At 35.4% G+C, this 17,941-nt stretch overlaps 1 protein-coding gene across 1 annotated transcript; it reads right to left on the bottom strand.

Moving 5' to 3' along the window:
* Positions 1-2,404: 2,404 nt before the first annotated feature.
* On the bottom strand, positions 2,405-17,367 carry DUSP19 (dual specificity phosphatase 19). The gene is made up of 4 exons (XM_017652824.3): positions 16,958-17,367; positions 12,058-12,104; positions 7,714-7,866; positions 2,405-2,832 (listed from the first exon to the last, which is right to left on the bottom strand). Exons 1-4 carry the CDS (start codon positions 17,181-17,183, stop codon positions 2,593-2,595), a joined length of 666 nt encoding a protein of 221 aa, XP_017508313.2. The 5' UTR covers positions 17,184-17,367; the 3' UTR covers positions 2,405-2,592.
* Positions 17,368-17,941: the final 574 nt, after the last annotated feature.

Below are 17,941 nucleotides of genomic sequence, written 5' to 3' on the forward strand. Positions count from 1 at the left end.
TGGCAATTTCTTAAAATAGGACAACAATGAAGTTTGCCTTAATGATTGGCTCTTCCTTTCGTGAATGATCTCTCTGTAGCATGCAATGCTGTTTGATAACATTTTACCCACAGTGGAACTTCTTTCAAAATTGGAGTCAATCCTCTCAAACCCTGCTGCTGCTTTATCAACTAAGCTTATGTAAAACTCTAAATCCTTTGTTGTCATTTCAACAATCTTCACATCATCTTCACCAACAGTAGATTCCATCTCAAGAAACCACTTTCTTTGCTCATCCATAAAAAGCAACTCCTCATCCATTAAAGTTTTATCATGAGATTGGAGCAATTCAGTCACATCTTCAGGCTCTACTTCTAATTCTAGTTCTCTTGCTATTTCAACCACATCTGCAGTTACTTCCTCCACTGAAGTCTTTAGTTCCTCAAAGTCATTAGTGAGGGTTGGAATCAACTTTTTCCAAACTCTTGTTAATGTTGATATTTTAACCTCTTCCCATGAATCACGAATGTTCTTAATGGCATCTAGAATGGTGAATCCTTTCCAGAAGGTTTTCAATTTACTTTGCCCAGATCGATCAGAGGGATCACTATCTATGGCAGCTATAGCTTTACGAAATGTATTTCTTAAATAATAAGATTTAAAAGTTGAAATTACTCCTTGATCCATGGGCTGCAGAAAGGATGTGTTAGCAGGCATGAAAACAACATTAATCTCATTGTACATCTCCATCAGAGCTCTTGGGTGACCAGGTGCATTGTCAATAAGCAGTAATATTTTGAAAGGTATCTTTTTTTCTGAACAGTATATCTCCACATTGGGCTTAAAATATTCAGTAAACCATGTTGTAAACAGATGTGCTGTCATCCAAGCTCTGTTGTTCCATTTATAGAGCACAGGCAGAGTAGATTTAGCATAATTCTTAAGGGCCCTAGGATTTTCAGAATGGTAAATGAGCATTGGCTTCAACTTAAAGTCACCAGCTGCATTAGCGCCTAACAAGAGAGCCAGCCTGTCCTTTGAAGCTTTGAAGCCAGGCATTGACTTCTCCTCTCTAGCTATGAAAGTCCTTGATGGCATCTTCTTCCAATATAAGGCTGTTTCATCTACATTGAAAATCTGTTGTTTAGTGTAGCCACCTTCATTGATTATCTTAGCTAGATCTTCTGGATAACTCACTGCAGCTTCTACATTAGCATTTGCAGCTTCCCCTTGCACTCTGATATTATGGAGACGGCTTCTCTCCTTAAACCTCATGAACCAACCTCTGCTAGCTTCAAACTTTTCTTCTGCAGCTTCTTCCCCTCTTTCAGCTTTCAAAGAATTGAAGAGAGTTAGAGCCTTGCTCTGGATCAGGCTTTGGCTTAAGGGAACATTGTGGCTAATTTGATCTTCTATCCAGACCACTAAAACTTTCTCCATATCAGCAATAAGGCTGTTTCGCTTTCTTATCATTCGTGTGTTCACTGGAGTGCCACTTTTAATTTCCTTCAAGAACTTTTCCTTTGCATTCACAACTTGGCTGACTGTTTGACGCAAGAGGCCTAGTTTTCGGCCTATCTCAGCTTTTGACATGCCTTCCTCACTAAGCTTAATCATTTCCAGTTTCTGATTTAAAGTGAGAGATGTACGACTCTTCCTTTCACTTGAATACTTAGAGGCCATTGCAGGGTTATTAATTGGACTGTTTTCAATATTCTGTGTCTCAGGGAATAGGAGGCCTGAGGGGAGGGAGAGAGAGGGGGAATGGCTGGTTGGCGGGGCAGTCAGAACACACACATTTATGGAGTAAGTTCACTGTCTTATGAAAGTGTGATTTGTGATGCCCACAAATAATTAAAATAGTAATATCAAAGATTACCGATCACAGATCACCATAACAGATAAAAGAGGAAAAAGCGTTAGAAATACTGTAAGAATAACAAAATGTGACACAGACATATAAAGTGAGCAAGTGCTGCTGGAAAAATGGTGCTGACACACTTGCTTGATGCAGGGTTGCCACAAACCTAAGTTTGTGCGGGGTGGGGGGAAACCCCAAAAACCTCAGTATCTGCACAGCACAATAAAGCTCAATGAAATGAGGTGTGCCTATCTTGTGTAAACCTTCAGATTGTAGCTATCTCTTTTGAGAGGTTTATTAAGACATTAGTTTTTACCTTAAATTATTTACAGAGAAATTTACCTCCCTCTGAAATAGTAAGTCAAGTAGCACTTCAAGTTTTTCCCTTCATGGAAATAGTTGCTGGAATAGAAAAATATGAAAAGTCTTAATCAATGGATTTCATATTTCCATGTTCTAATATAGATTTTAAATTTAAACCTTTTCCTTTTACAGAAACCAATTATTGATAATACATTGTTATAGTCTCAGCAAATCAAAGAAGCATTTAATCACACATTATAATGCCAAAGAAAACAATTAAAAATTTTATTTATACACTAGCTCAGAACAATCAATTGACCTCCACATCCACTTGAAAAAAGCAAGAGAAAAAGAAGTTTTTTACAAGTTTACAATCCAAAAAAAGCAGACAGGTGGCTGTAGAGGCCAATTCAGAAATTACAGTTGTCCAGTATCTGCTAGAATATAACTCATGAACTGTTGTGCCCTTCTAATTCCTGTATTTTGTCACACTTATTGCTTGCTTTGACTTCTTCATATGTACGAAGCTGCTCCAAGAAGCCAGCATTTGGACACATGGAAGGCCTGGCATTTTTCACCAAAGAAAAAGCGCTGGTAAATGAGACGTCTTCAGAACTCATCAGGAAGCCTATTACAATTGCAGCAGCCCTGGAAACTCCTGCATTACAATGAACAAGAACCACTCCGTCCTGCAATAAAAATCAAACAAAAATCCTCATTATTCACTTAAGAAAGGTTTTTAAACTGATTGCACATTCTTATACTAATAAAATAAACATATTCATTTATCAGTTTTATTCAATTCAAATATTAGATTTGAATACAATTCTAAAAATACAATTCATTGTTAAGTAATCAATGGAAAGATCAATCAATCAATCAACAAACACCTTCTCTTCTCACCACCCTCAACCCCAGGATTGAAATGCTTTGATGATTTACTTGGAATTTTGAAATATCTTTTATTAAACTGAAGTAATCTAGTAAAGTACACATAAAAGCCTGGTAAACTTAGCATAGATAAGAAAAAGATAACAGGGAAAAAATAAAACCCTAATCATAAAACTAAACAGAAAGTTTGAGACATTCTAGGTACATATAGTGTTCCCATAAAGAAATTAGTATCACTGTCTTGGAAATCTATGTGTAAAATCTATGTGTAAAATGATCAGCAAGGAAAAAATTTCTACCCTTGGATTCTGAGGGAAAGTAACTTTAAAAATAGTTAAACTTATGAGGTAGTAAAATAATGACATAAATAGTTTATGACAATTCAAAGTGGAAAAGGCAATCAGACACTAGCACAAGGTCAATAAATGAAAAATGTTTCAGGTAGCTTGAAAATGATATTTTACAAGTGAAAAAGGATACAGTGCAAGACCAATGTTGATGGGGTAATACTACATTAATAATAAACGTGGTGGATCTGAGGTAATAGCACTGATACCAGTTGGCTTATCACAGGCTTTCCGAAAGTTAATAATCTAAATGAAATGTAGTGAACTGTGAGCACGCCCTACAGAATTAGAATTTTTAGTTACTTATTTCTTGGTTCTTCTTTTAGTACAATACCAAAGAAAGACTGGGAGAGGGAAAAGGAGAAAAAATACAACTTATAACTAAGAACTCACTACCCAAAGCATACTACTATGTTTATGACTCACTGGATTATTTTATTTTTGCAAGGCTGTATTCTAGATTCATAAACCTGTTGCAAAATTCCTTTCCTAGATCTGTTGTAATCTCATTTCAAGAAAGCCAGATGATTAACAACAAAATTGTTAATATTTTGATAACCTTCACATCAAAAAGACAATTTCAATTGTTTCCTTACATATATTTATGACTAATTTCCAAATTTTAACTGTTTCTGTACATTAAAAGTAAAACAAATGTTCACTACACAAACGTGGAACTTTTCTCACTTTGCACACTAGCTCATTTTTACAAGAGTTAAGACATTTGAAAATCATATCACAGTAATTGATGAAAACTATTAATCAACTTCTTTTAACTCAAATCAAATGTGTTCCAAAGAAACTAATCATAAGCTTGGAATCATAATCAGTGTCATGCTTAATATTTCCTGACTACGTACTAGTCATCTCTATTTTTAAGCTATATGTATGCTTTTGAAAATAAAGCTAGCTTTCTTTTCTTATTTTTTAAATTAAGGTATCCCTGATATACAATCTTATGAAGGTTTCACATGAGCAACATTGTGCTTTCAACATTCACCCATATTATCAAGTCCCCCCACCACCTCACTGCAATCACTGTCCATCAGCATAGTAAGATGAAAATTAACTTTATTTTCAGTCTTATTGTACCATGCATCCAGTTTTAGTAATGTTAATAATGTTAGTATTTTCTTCTTTCTTATATCCTTTATGTAACAGCTACCTTTCTGTTGGTTTCTACAGCCTTGGAATTCACCTATTTACCTTTTATTATTCCTTAAGTGTTACATGATCCTTGAAAGTATTTCCAGAAAAAATACTGGCTTTATATTACTTCCCTTTCCAGAATTCAAAACAGTGACAATTAAGTAATTTGCAAAGCAGTTTTTTTTCTTTTGCACTTGCTACTGTCAGCTGCCTGAAAGGCCTTTCCTCCTTGTCTTGGCCCAGCTAACTGGCTTCTGTTGGAAGAAGGCTGCCTCTCTCTGAGTGAGAAGAGAGCAGGAGGAACATCTTGGCCACTTTGTGTGTCTACTGCTTAGTGCAATTTTTGGCACATAGTAAGTATTCCGTAAATGTTTGCTAAGTGAATAAATTAATTTGTTCTGAACTTCTGAGAAGAAAGAGTTCTCTTAAAATTTTAAATCACTGTTTTGCTACAGGCAGATAGGAATTATGCTACAGTATTTCCACTTTTTCAAGTTTCTTTGTTCTCGTGAGTGCATGTTATAAACAGCTTTTTAACTAGACTACAAGCTCCTTGAGGGCAACAACATGCATCCCTTGTATGTTTTCAGAGTAAGTAATTAATATTTGTTAACAGATTAACTGAGCAAAGTTCAGTAAATGAGTGTTCTGATACATAGAAAAATATATCAAATGCTAACAGTGGTTACACCTAACAGTGAAAGAACTGTGATCTAAATTTTAACTCATTTGTATTTTCAATTTTTCTGTGATAATATGGATTATTTACCTGACGTTTTAAAAATCACAAAAAATAAGTAATAAACATGGAATATTAAATACACATTTTCATACTAACAAAGCCACACATTAATAAAAGGGGCCAAGTGAATTTCCCTAAAAGAATACTTCTATCCCTTTAGGAATAAATCAGACGAAAACACAGGAGGACCCATATAAGAAGGACAGAGAAACAAAACAAGCAGGAAGGGTCTTACAAGTGCAGAGGAAAAGACATGGGAAGATGGAAGATACACCATTTGGCAGCTCTTTGTAAAAAGATGGAAATAAACTAGGGCCAGGAATGGTAGTTTTGAAATATGCAATTCACTGAGTAATCAGATTTAATAAAACTTGCATATATAATAAAGTCATGAAGAAACTCTTCTAGAAAAAAGTGAATGAAGAAAATTCAAAAATCCTATTGCTAAAACTAAATATGTATTAATCTAAACAATAAAGTGTTTTCGGGGCAAGGAAATTTTGGCTGAAGTTAGATCCCAGTATAAAACAATAAGGCTTGAGAAATTAGAACTTATTATGGAATTCTATTACATTGTATAGCAGAAACATTTTATACATCTCCTCAGATTCTCTGTGTGCCATCATCTCATCTGTGGCTGACTGTTTCCCAAAGGCCTATTGAGTTTTGCTTGCCTAAGAAATCAGGGTGTACCTGTAGCAGTCTCTTCATAGCCAGGTACACCCTGAGCTCTGGATTCTCTTGCTGCTGCTGAACTTGGATAGAAAGTAACACCACAGGATATTGGGTTTGGTTTCAAGTTAGCTGCTGAAGGAGTAGAATGTTGTACCCTGGAATTGCAGGGTTAGTCACCTCCCCATGGGCAAATTCTGAGCAATTGGAAACAGGAGCTGACAGAGTCAGGAAGGTAAATTCTCTCTCTTTCCTCCCTCCCAAAGTCTGTACTGAAGTGCAGTTTCTTTGTACTCCCTGTCCTGAGATGTCAGGTGGGAGAGCAGATGTACCTACCTAGCACCCAGCTATTTCACTGTCAGCTCACTGTGAAGTTGTACTAGATAGGTAAACACATCATCTTATGTTGCTTCTCATCCTTCCCTGAATCTTTTCCCTTTCTTCTTATCTCACTAACTATGGATTGCACCTCTCTAATGAAGCATCAGCTCTTAATCATTGTCTCAGGTTCTCTTTTTTAGGAATCCCAAGCTAAGGATCCTTTTAATTAAATATTATCCTTTCCATTTTTTATTTGTAACATGTACCTATCTTCTAATATTGGTATGAATGTGGATGATGCCCCCATTTTCCTGTTACCACCTAAGGCATATTCTACATCTGCTTAGAGAAGCAGCTATACAGAAACATCATTTTTATATGGAATGCTGGAGAGGCTACAGAATTTTTCACAAGAGAATGGACTGGCCAATATTAGACTGTGAATTAGAAAGCCTTTTCCTTTTATTTTATCCAAATATCTGCTGTTAAATAAAGTTGAATGGTAGGGTTCAATAGTTTTATATTTTCCAGGTAATTTAGAGGAAGGCACCTAGAAGAGTGCTGGGCACAAAACGCACTCAATGAACATTACTAAATAAAAGGGAAGAAGACAGAGGAAGGGAGAAAGGGAAGGAAAACATAGAAGGGATATCATTAGATAGAATTCAACTAAACTGGACTCTAATATTAACTGTCATTAGTTGTCAGGTGTTCCAGGAGAGTTAACTTTTCTCGGTAACATTCACTTCAACATTCCCATCTATTTATCAAACATACATTTTGTAAGAATTATATGCTAAAACTGATGTCATTTCAAGGTACAATTATTGGTACAGCCAAACTAGAAGCTGAGGTTTGCTTGGATCCAGGACCAAGGCTGAAGGATTATACTGTCTGTTAGTCTTCTAGAGTCAGAGAACCAATAGACAGGCCAGCTTCTGATCAGCATTTTCACACAAACTCAGTAAAGCAATACATACTTAGTCCTCATAGTACCCTAAAATTCTATCATTAAAAATGCATATTCACAATCCCTACCTCAGCCATGAAAATGAATGCATATTAATCCTCATAAATACACTACAAGGCCTACAGCAGCCTCTATCCATAGTCCACCTGATTGTCCTGCAAATTGGTCACAGGGCAGATGATTTTAAACCATTAGATGGAATCTAAGTACATATATACATAGGAAAATTCAGTAAGTGGAGAATTTTATCCCCCACCATTTTCATGAAGGCATAAGAAGATGAGACATTAATGTTAAAAGAAAATATCTCATTGAGGAAAGATCAATTGGAGAACTAAATAGTTGTAGGAATTAATGAAATATTGTTGGGGGGCAAATTTTATGACTCTCCACATATTTGTTACAAAAAATAAAAATTGGATAATGGATATTTTAAAATGTCTGCTTTTGAAGAAATATAAATCAAAATAAAACTTACATTCGTTTTTGCTTGTTCAATAAACTCAAAACATTCTGGAAAATAAGACAGGATATTGGCGTCAGGCAGATCCAAAATAGAAATGCTCTTATACAAAAAGTCACTGAGGAAAGCATTTTCAACTCCATATGCAACATTGAGAATATGAGTCACCTTACAGAGAAAAAAAAATGATTGTTAAAAATTATCATTAATTAGGCTAATAAAAAAAGACAAGGATGTTGAGGTCTCTAACAAGAATAAATGATCTAGGCATGACATACCTGAATAATACTTTCTCCAGGAAGCCTTCTTTGACTGCCTCATCCCTGACCAGAAGTGCTATATATTCCCATAGCACCCTCCACTTGCCCTATTACAGCCCTTACCACTTAGAGGTAATTTGCCTCCTTCACTGTCTAGATACTCCATGAGGGCAGGGACCATGTTTAACTTACTATTGTAAGTAAGTATTGTGAGTGAGCAGTGTCCTTAGCACAGAAATTACTTAAAATATTTGTTGAATAAGTCAATGACAGTCCATATGGAAAGATCTTAAAATAGGGAAATGCATCAATAGCACAAACTTCCCTTTCAATAATCATTTCCCTATTTTCCTTCATATTCTTTGTAAGTACAATAGTCCTCAAGTACAGCTGCACATTAGAATCACCCAGTGAGCTTTTAAAAATTTCAATGCCACAGGATGTCAAACGCAGAGACTCTGATGAATGTCTGATAGAAAGGTGGGATGGTCATGCAAGATTTTCTTTCAAGTGGTACACATAAGCAACATCCGGCTCCATTTATGCATTTCAACTCCTTCCCTAGAGTCCAGCAAGCATACAGATGGAGCCATGTGGAAAGTCCACAGAAAGAATCCAAAGGCTAAATGGATCAGAAAAATGAGTCATGATATGCTTCTCACTGTATTTATTCTCTTAATGTGGGTCTTAGGTTTTGCCTAATCTCAGTATTTTCATGTACTCACACCCATTTTGGAGTATTTGCCCAGCCTGCCTCTCTTGCCCCCACTACCCTAAGGTATGGCCCAGCAGTGCCGCACTCCTCCCTCCAGCACCGAAGACTGGATTCAGGCAGACAGCTGACAAACTAGGCTGATGAGATTATCTTTAGAAACTAAAAAAAATCAGTGTAAAAGACAGCTAGAACGATCCACAAACTTGAGAGCTTAAGCCAGCCATTATCTATTAAGTGCTCAGAAAGGCTGAAAAAGTCCTTCTCCCCAATGAGAATAGAGTAGATGGGCAGACAGGGGCCAGGATGCCAGTGGGAGGGAGGGACTATCCCGGATAGCCTTCTATAGTCTAGCATAGCTCCTCTCTGCCCTCATGTTCCAGAGAGCCCCCTAAATTATCACACATGTTCTCTTTCCTTTCTCAGATTTCTGTGATTTACAACCAAGAGATTTAAGACATTCAGAGAGCTAGAAGAGAGAGCTACAGGCATTTACTAACCTAACTGCTTTGTAGAAGAAACACAACAGAACTACCTCAAATATCTACTCAAGAAAGACTCTTAAATAGAAAGAAGATGGGAGAAGCTAGAAAGAAGGGAAGTACATTTTTAGAAGATACAGTCTTAAATGTCCTTATGGTTTCTTCAGTGAAGTATTATCTGATTATGTCAAGTCACTTTCTTACTCCCAGTGTATGGACCAGGATTATATGATTCTGCCCTTAATTACATAGTATCTTCTAAAGTTTTATAATATTAATGTGTTTGCCTTGTCTTTATGACTATATTCTATATTGCCAAAAGATGAGAAATGAGGTTTGACCACTTACAGAAATTTGTATTTATATATAACATTACCCATGTATCTTCCCTATACATAGTGGGATTATGTAAATGACTAAATGAGAATCTTGGGAAAATTTGTTGAAAGGCAAAAGTGCTTTACAAATACTGGGCATTATTAAACTACCCAGTGGCTGGGTAGTTTAGCTGTTTGGAAATGCAATTTATATGTGAATCGATTGAATGTATTGAGTCACAGGTCAGGGTGGTGATAGGGACCCAGCCTAAAATCCTTCTAGTAATCAAGCACGCTTCCAACATGCAGTTACAGAAGTTCTAGCAGTGGCTGCCCTTGGGGTGCCCTTTATAATAGGGATAATAAGAACAGCTTTACTGAGAACTTGGTATGTGCTAAACATACAGGTTGCCTCACTTAATCCTCACATTCAGGCATTGTTTCCACTTTCAATAAAATTTTATTTTTTGAATTGGTTCAAAGATCAATTATTAAAAGAAACATGAATAAGTCTTGTTCTCCCCCTGTCCCTATCACTCCATTACCTCCCACCAGAATGGTAACCACCTTTGTAATTTCTGGCATATTCTTTGAGAGTATCTTTATGCAAATATTTTACTTACTCCCTTTCTTATACAAAGGGAAGACCTTGGGTTTTTTACCTCCACTTATATATGTTCAGAATATCTTTTCATATTCGTATTTAGAGACCCTTTTTTGTGTGTTCTTTTTTATAGCTATTGTGTAGGTGTACTATTTTTTACTTAAGTAATCCCTTTTGATGGACACATGGTTGTTTTCAATAATTTGCTATTATAAACAATGCTGCAATAAATAACTTGGAACATTTTATGCTACAATTAGTTTTCTATCCTCCACAGTGCTTTACTGGGCACACACTAGGCACTTAATGAGTATCTTATTAATGAATCAACTATCATTACTGTATCCAAACATTAAAATGAAATTCATTTGGAAATTTCTGAAATGAATCCTCCACAACAGAATTTCTATTAGTTAGAGCACTTTACTTAAATCCTAGGACATGCCTTTGAAATATGCCGTGCATTTAAATAATTTTGTTTTGCAGTATCAGCATCCTTAAAGTTTTTCTAGAAACCTCTATTCAGCTGCTCAGTTTACTTTGCTTCTTCCAGGTAGCTAACAGAATATAGAGATATGTATATAGACAGAAGCTTCTTTTAAAGAGCTGTTTGGTTCTCATCACCAGATGAAAGTGAATTTGAACTAATGTGTTACAAGAGGGAATAGATAATAACACTTGCCAATAAACAAATTCAGCAGTTTTTCTTTCTTCATCTTTTACCCTGAGAAATATTAACTTATTAGTGTAAGCAAGACTTTCAGACTTGTTCTACTTATAGTTAAGATATTAATCTAAGAGGGTTCCTATCTGGAATTACAACAATTCTCATATCCTTATACAATTCCAGGCCATTATCTCTCATTGTCAGGGAGTTATTTTTATAACTATTACTACAATAGCCTCATAACTGTCTCATCTCTAGCTTAAGCAACCCTCCAAATCTATTTTCCACATTGCCTCTGACAAGCAATCTTTATAAAATGCAAATTTGATTCTGTTACTTCCCTCAGTGAAGCCTTTTGAAGGCTTTCCACTCTCTTTTGGGTCAAGTCCCAGCAATTCACTCTGACTTATACAGACTTCATGGTCTGGCTCATGCTTCTCTCTCTGGCCTTGTCTCGTGGTAGCCTTCTTTTGCACACTCTCTCTTCTAGGGTTCTCTATTCTGAACTTTTCTGTCTCTGAAAGCACAGCTTTTCTCTTTCCCTCTGGGCCTTCACACAAACCATTTCTTCTATTTGAATACGTTTCTGTTTGTTTCCTTCCCACCCCAATCAGAGCAAAACTTCAAATCTTCCTCCAGGAGGATTTCCTTGACCTTACCATCCCCAACACAACCCAATACAAGCCAAACACACCTGGGTTAAGGGCATCACCTCCTATGCTCTCCAACAGCACTGAATTTCCCCCATCAAAGCACACAGTACTGTACTGTAATGGCTTATCTGTCTTCCCTCTCTGCCCCTCAGATCACAAGATTCATGTGAACAAGAACTTCCTGCATTCCTAAAACCATAGCAATTTCATGACCCTGAAACGGTGCTTGACAAAAGAGTAGATGGGTCAAAACATTTTGGATGTAAATATTTAAATAAGTAATAAATCACATCAGTTGCGCCAGCAAGGGTTAGAGGAAATGGCGCTGGGGAGGATGTGGTATGGTAAGTCTTGGACAAAAAAAGAAGAGGGAAAATGTAGTTCCACTTAGAGGAACTACATGAACCGAGGAAAGAAGACATGGCTCCAAAGTCAGCTTCATGAGGATACATAAAGGAGATTAAGAGAAATATAAAGCTGGAAAAATGGATTACAAATCCACTCACTTGAATTAAGTGCAATAATTTTTGCAACTTCATGAAAATGATAGCCAAAAATGTTACCAACTAAACTCTGAAATGGACCAATACAGTTTTTCTTAAATAAATGTAACAATTAAAATACTTCTTATACATGGTACCAGACCTGAAAAATTTCCTTTTACCTTGTGCTTTTTCAATGTATCCAGATCATGAGCAGCATCCTGTGACCCTATAAGAAACAGATCATGTCATCTTGAACATAAAAATAATCACCCTGACTTTTTAATCCATTTTTTTTTGCAAAAATCCTGCTATTCATTTACTTTACAAAATACAGTCCAAATTTCTGAAAGACAATTAGAGAATATTTGTCAAAAACTATTCACCATGTATATATTCTCAGACTCTGAAAGCTCACTTCTAAGAATTTATCTTTAAAGTCCTAGATGTTGCAAAGATTACCTATCAGAATTTTCATTACAGTATTGTTTGTAATACAAAAAATAATAATAAACAAACAAATGAACAACCAACCAAAAACCCAATAATAGGGATTAGGTTAAATAAAAGATGATACAATTATGAAGTGAAATATATACAGCCATTAGAAATAAGAAATGAAGAATATTTATGGCATGGGAACATATTAATATATTAGGTGATAAAGCTGGTTACAAAATACCATCATTCATTTCCGTAAAAACAAAGTATGTATAAATATATATATTTATATATTCATATGAATATATAAATATATATACATATGCTTTAAAATGTACAGGAAGTATCTAGAAGAAAATGTTAACAGGATCACAGGTGATCCTTTTTTGTTATGCTTTTACATATTTCACAACAAATACTGTTTCTTTTGTAATTCAAAAAAGGATATTAAAAAAAAAAGATACCCACAGAAGACTTAGCCCAGCTGGTTTGGGAACACCCAGTAGCTTAGAGCAAACACTGTTGGTCTATAGGATTCCACCCACATGCTGTGTACCACTAAAGCTGTGCCCTTTTGCAGTTGTTTCCTGTCAAAGTTGTGCTTCCAGATCTCCTATACTTGGAAAATGACTCTAGTTAATAAGCAAGTTTATACACGAGAATAATTAGTTAAAGTGAGTTATATAATTGAAAAAGCATTACTATTTAAAGATTTCAGGTATTTTACTTTCCTGAATTAGATCCACTTCCATAAACAATGTTTTTCTTAACTTATCTATCTGGGAAATCTGCCCACTTCTAGTACAGATTTTGATTTTAGGTAACTGAAAGGCCATCAAGTACAGTGGCTGGCTAATATTCTCTTGGTAATACAAAGCTGACAGTCTCCTTACGGAGCCTACATGTGACTTTATTCTACTTAAAAGTTAGCCTATCAAAATACTAACATTTGTTAAAGCTGGATGGTAGATACATAATTTTCTGGTAAATTATTGTCAGTAATTTTCTGTAGATTTGAAATACTTCATAACTCTTAAAAAAATTCTGTTTTTTGTAGGAAGTCCTCACCACCACCAGAGTAAAAAACATGGGTTCAAATAAGATAACTGAAATTTGGTGGTTTAATATGCATGTCATCTTTTAAATAACAATTCTACTCTGCCTATTTCTTAAAACATAGCAAAAAAAGTAATAGGCATGAATGAAATTCTTTTTTTTTTAAACCCTAGACTGGTACTGTTATATTTATCAAAGCTGGATACTTTGGACACATATTGCCAAATAGTACAGGTCAATTATATTTCAGAGTTGACCATATTTTGAAAGTGACTTCCAGAATATGACTATCTTGATACAGATTCAGTATTCTTGAGGCCAAAAAAATATAACTTGTGTGCTTTGCCTTTTCAAATGATACCATTATAGGTGTGTAAATAGTGTGGGCGAATGATTGTAGTCAGATCAGATGGGTTTCAAGTGATTGGCTTGTGTGTTTTATCTACTACTTAGTTCAAGTTAATTCTAAATTCTACATATAAATATCAGTTTTTGTCCAATTTTACATGGTTACTTTGTGTTGTAGTATTGTGTTAAGACTTTTACTGGAATACATTTATCATGAAAAGAAATAACATTGTAAATCATATATTATGACAATGTGTTACTTAAACCACTGTTTTGAAAGAGTAGAATGCCATGTTTTACAAACTATCTTACAATTGACATTTAAAAACAAGTATCAATTTTTAAAATGTTATTTTTAATGGTGACTACATGAATCTATAACTATGTTAAAATTCACAGTGCTGAATACCAAGTCAATTTTACTTTAGAGTAACTTTAAAAATTAAAAAAAAGTTGAAGACTAGGAAAACAACTAAACAAGAGGTTTAAGAATAGTAACAATTTATATTTATATAAACCACTAATATTCATTATCTTGGCCAAGGATTATTATGGAACTAATACAGATTAGGTAACTGGTTTAGAAAGAATATATAATTACATGCTGTTGGAATTGGGATTTCTAACAAGTTCATTGTTTTGCAATTATATTATATGTATTTTAAAAAACATGCTACATAATACCTCCAGAATCCTGTTCCTATTTTTTAAAGAAATCCTTTTAATGAAAACACCAAATATTGTATAAATTCTGATGCAGCATGTCTTAATTTACAAATTACTATTTTGATCACAAAAAAAAACAAAAAAATTATTATATCACTGAAAATGGAAATGATATTCCAAAGAGAAATAAATGTTTTGAGAAAATTTGTAAAAGTGAACATTCATAAATAAAAATAGAAGCATAAATTACTATGAAGGTAAGATAATATTTGTGAAAGAATTTTACAAAATAAAGAGCTATACAAATTTAATGTATTATCAACCTCCTAAGAACATTGGGTTTTCTAGATAAGAGAAATTTTCTATAACCTTATAGAGGATCCCAGGATTTTCACCTAGAATTGAAGAGATCTCAAACATGTTACCATCTGAGACTTCTTTTCAGAATGGATATAATAAATAGGTCAGCCTTTTAACTACTCAAGAAACACGAATTTTCTACTTTTACAAATCAAGTTGGATTTAAGAAAAGTCCTAATGATTTTGTGGTAAAAATATAGTTTGACAAAAGTGCTCACTGACAAAGATCTTTTATCAACCTGTTAGATAGCTCAAGGGCCTATGTTAAGATTTTTTAAATGCAGAAGCTTGTTTGAATTTATAAGCTAACTGAAAAAAGACAGAAGTTTTTACAGCTTTCCATTTTCATTATTCCCCACCAGAACAAAAGTGAATTTCATGTAGTCCTGGGTGGGACTTCTGATGGCTTTGAAGAGGTGAAGGAAACTCTTCGAAGCAACCTAGAAACAATCCCCATCTCCAGAGAGAAACCTAGTCTGGTCAGAAACAATCCTTGTATCATTCATGAGGAAGAACTTTACTTTAACCATCCATGGGTCCCTCAGGAATGAGGCACCTGTAGCTAGGTAGGACAAAGTCCATCTACCTCTTCAAAGAAAGGAGGTTGTGACTGATGAAACTATCCCATTTATTGGTCCAGAGAGCATACCATATTAAGACTAGTTTCAAGAAGTTTCACCCAGAACTCTCCTAGGATCCTGGGCAGGGCTCCAAGGCCAATCTAATACACTACCTTGATCAGCTCACTTTGGATAAATCTAGATTAAAAAAGAACAGGCAAAGTTTATGAAGACTCTGCAAGGTTGAATGAGATGTTAAAATTCTACAACAATTTCAAACCATTATTATTACAGTGGAAGCCAAATAACTGAAAAATGTGCCTAGACATTTTCTTTCTTTCCTAGAAATGGTATCAACTCCTGGGTGAACCCTTCAGACTAGCTCAACAACCCCTTAATTCTTCACTGGGCTACAGGAACTATTTGGAGATAGTTACATGGTGAATTTAAAGATAGCTCATGTGACAATTCATATAATACATAATACAGTAACACCTCGTATGTATACTGCAATTGATTTGTTTCAAAAACCTTTACAATAACCTCAGGACAATTCTATGAGAGAGCACATACTGTTACTTCAGCTTTAAAGATGATGTTTCTGAGAACCAGAGAAAATAAATAATTTGCACTAGCTAATCTAGATAAAAGTAAAGCAGAGCTGAAAACCTGGACTCCATGAGGCAATCTTCAGAACCATGGAGAGTAGGGGTCCATCAGACTTGAGCTTGGGGCCACTCGGTTATTTAGTAGGTGTATTACCTTGTGCAAGTTACTTAACCAATCTTAAATCCAGTAAAATGGAGCCAATAATCCCTACTTCTCAGTTTTTAATAGGAGATGCTGTGTGCACTTCACATAGTTTCTGACTATTTCTGACTTTTAGTTCAGCGTTCTTTTTATGTCAGAATGGCTTGGCTGCATAAAAACTGACATTTTATTGACAATGAAAAATAACTCGAACTCAATCTAGAACACTGTTGACGATTTTTTAAAGAATACCATAACATAGCTTTGCCAAGCAAACAAATTTGTATTTTTATAACTGTGCTGTTTGCTATTTGTAGACTATGATTTGTATAGGGAAATCAGTATTTTCTGTAATACAAGAAATCATAAAGCTATCTGACTCACAGCTATAAAATAAAACCCCACCTTCTCCCACACACTCCAAAACACATCATGGACAAATGTGGCCACAGGAGGCATGCATTCCATATAGTTTATAACAGCAGAGCAGGAAAACAAGTACTTGACTATTTAATAGTATTAACTTTCCTATAATTTTCACCCTTGTCACCTGTAGTTTTACCTAATAAAAGCATTCTTTTTGATTTTACCTTTTTCGAAAAGGCTATCCTTTTATAATCCAAGAAAACACATCAATGTGTTATCCTCCAGAGAAGTTAGAAAAACAGAAGAAAGCTTTTCTAAAATTCAAATACCAGGTGCTATATACTACTAGAATCTATTCTTATAGATATATTTCGGGGCAGAAACATCACTAGCTAGCTAACATCCGAAAAGGGAAACATTTGAACTTTTCGGCAGGATACCTGATAATACAGACCTTTACACATTAGGGGGTTAAAGGAGAAAGTAATAAGGTTAAAAGGACTCAATGACTTAGTGGCAAAACGAATATACTCACCCAGGAGCAACCATGGCTTAATAACACCAACTTGCAGGTCTAAACTAAGGTCCTGCACATAACCACAACTACCCCCACTGCTCGGCTCTATTTCTTCCACAACATGAATTCTGGCATTTTTCCATGTTTCTATAATTCTCTTTCCAGTTAGCGTTGTCACTCGGGTGCATTGCTTCCTGAGATTATTCCGGGAGAATGCTTTAATTTCCTGGCTAAGGGATTGCATTACATGAGCAGTGGCTACGTACAAACACAAGTCGAAGCAGCCAGCACAGAAAAAGGCCGACCTACGCCTCCCCTGGTGCTCAGCTAACAAATACAGCCTCAGGGGTGCACTCCCCCACAGGTGACAGCATCCGCCACACGCTGGTGGACAAAGACCTCGTAGCTCCGTTTTTCCCAGAATCTCAAAATGTAACGCAAAGTTTGATTGGCCGTTGGGAAATGCACGCCGATTGGATGCTGTTTCTTCTTCCGGCCAGCCAAAGATCTGCATTATCCCGGCAGGCCGAAGGTGTCCGAGACTTTTCTTATTGCTGTTTAAATCTAGCTCTGTTTTCACAAAGAATGTAAAATATAAGACTTAGTGGGATAGAGGGCTGCTATTTCCTCACTGTTTAAAAGCAGTATTTTTTTGGTCTATTGTTCAGTTGGTGTCGTTTGTGGTGACCGTGAGCGAAATAGGCTGACCTGGCTATAACTTCTTTAGGGGAGCGGAGGTTGTTTAACTAAAGACCTTTTATTAATTCTATTCTTAAATTACGTTACAGGAAGTTGAAGACGGTAAAAGTAGTATATTGCTACTTTGGGTTTTGTGGGAACGAGTGTAAATGTGCAGAGTGATAGTGTAGGTAGCATCTGTGGTTCTGCTTTTTTATTTAGCTTTTAGGTTATATTTTTATATGCAAATTAGCATAAGCTTAAGACAAATGTTTTCTAATTGATGACGTTTTCACGGTCAGGTCAGTGTGACACTGCTGATGA

Source organism: Manis javanica, chromosome 12, assembly GCF_040802235.1.
Source record: "Manis javanica isolate MJ-LG chromosome 12, MJ_LKY, whole genome shotgun sequence".
Classification (NCBI taxonomy): Eukaryota; Metazoa; Chordata; class Mammalia; order Pholidota; family Manidae; genus Manis; species Manis javanica.

Excerpts from the sequence above, each read along its gene's own strand:
- DUSP19 (XM_017652824.3), bottom strand. The coding sequence starts at position 17,183 with ATGCAATCCCTTAGCCAGGAAATTAAAGCATTCTCCCGGAATAATCTC. Across the intron at positions 7,867-12,057 it reads ATACATTGAAAAAGCACAAG|GTGACTCATATTCTCAATGT; the intron begins GTAAAAGGAAAT and ends TTTCTCTGTAAG. Across the intron at positions 2,833-7,713 it reads TTGAACAAGCAAAAACGAAT|GACGGAGTGGTTCTTGTTCA; the intron begins GTAAGTTTTATT and ends TTTTTATTGCAG.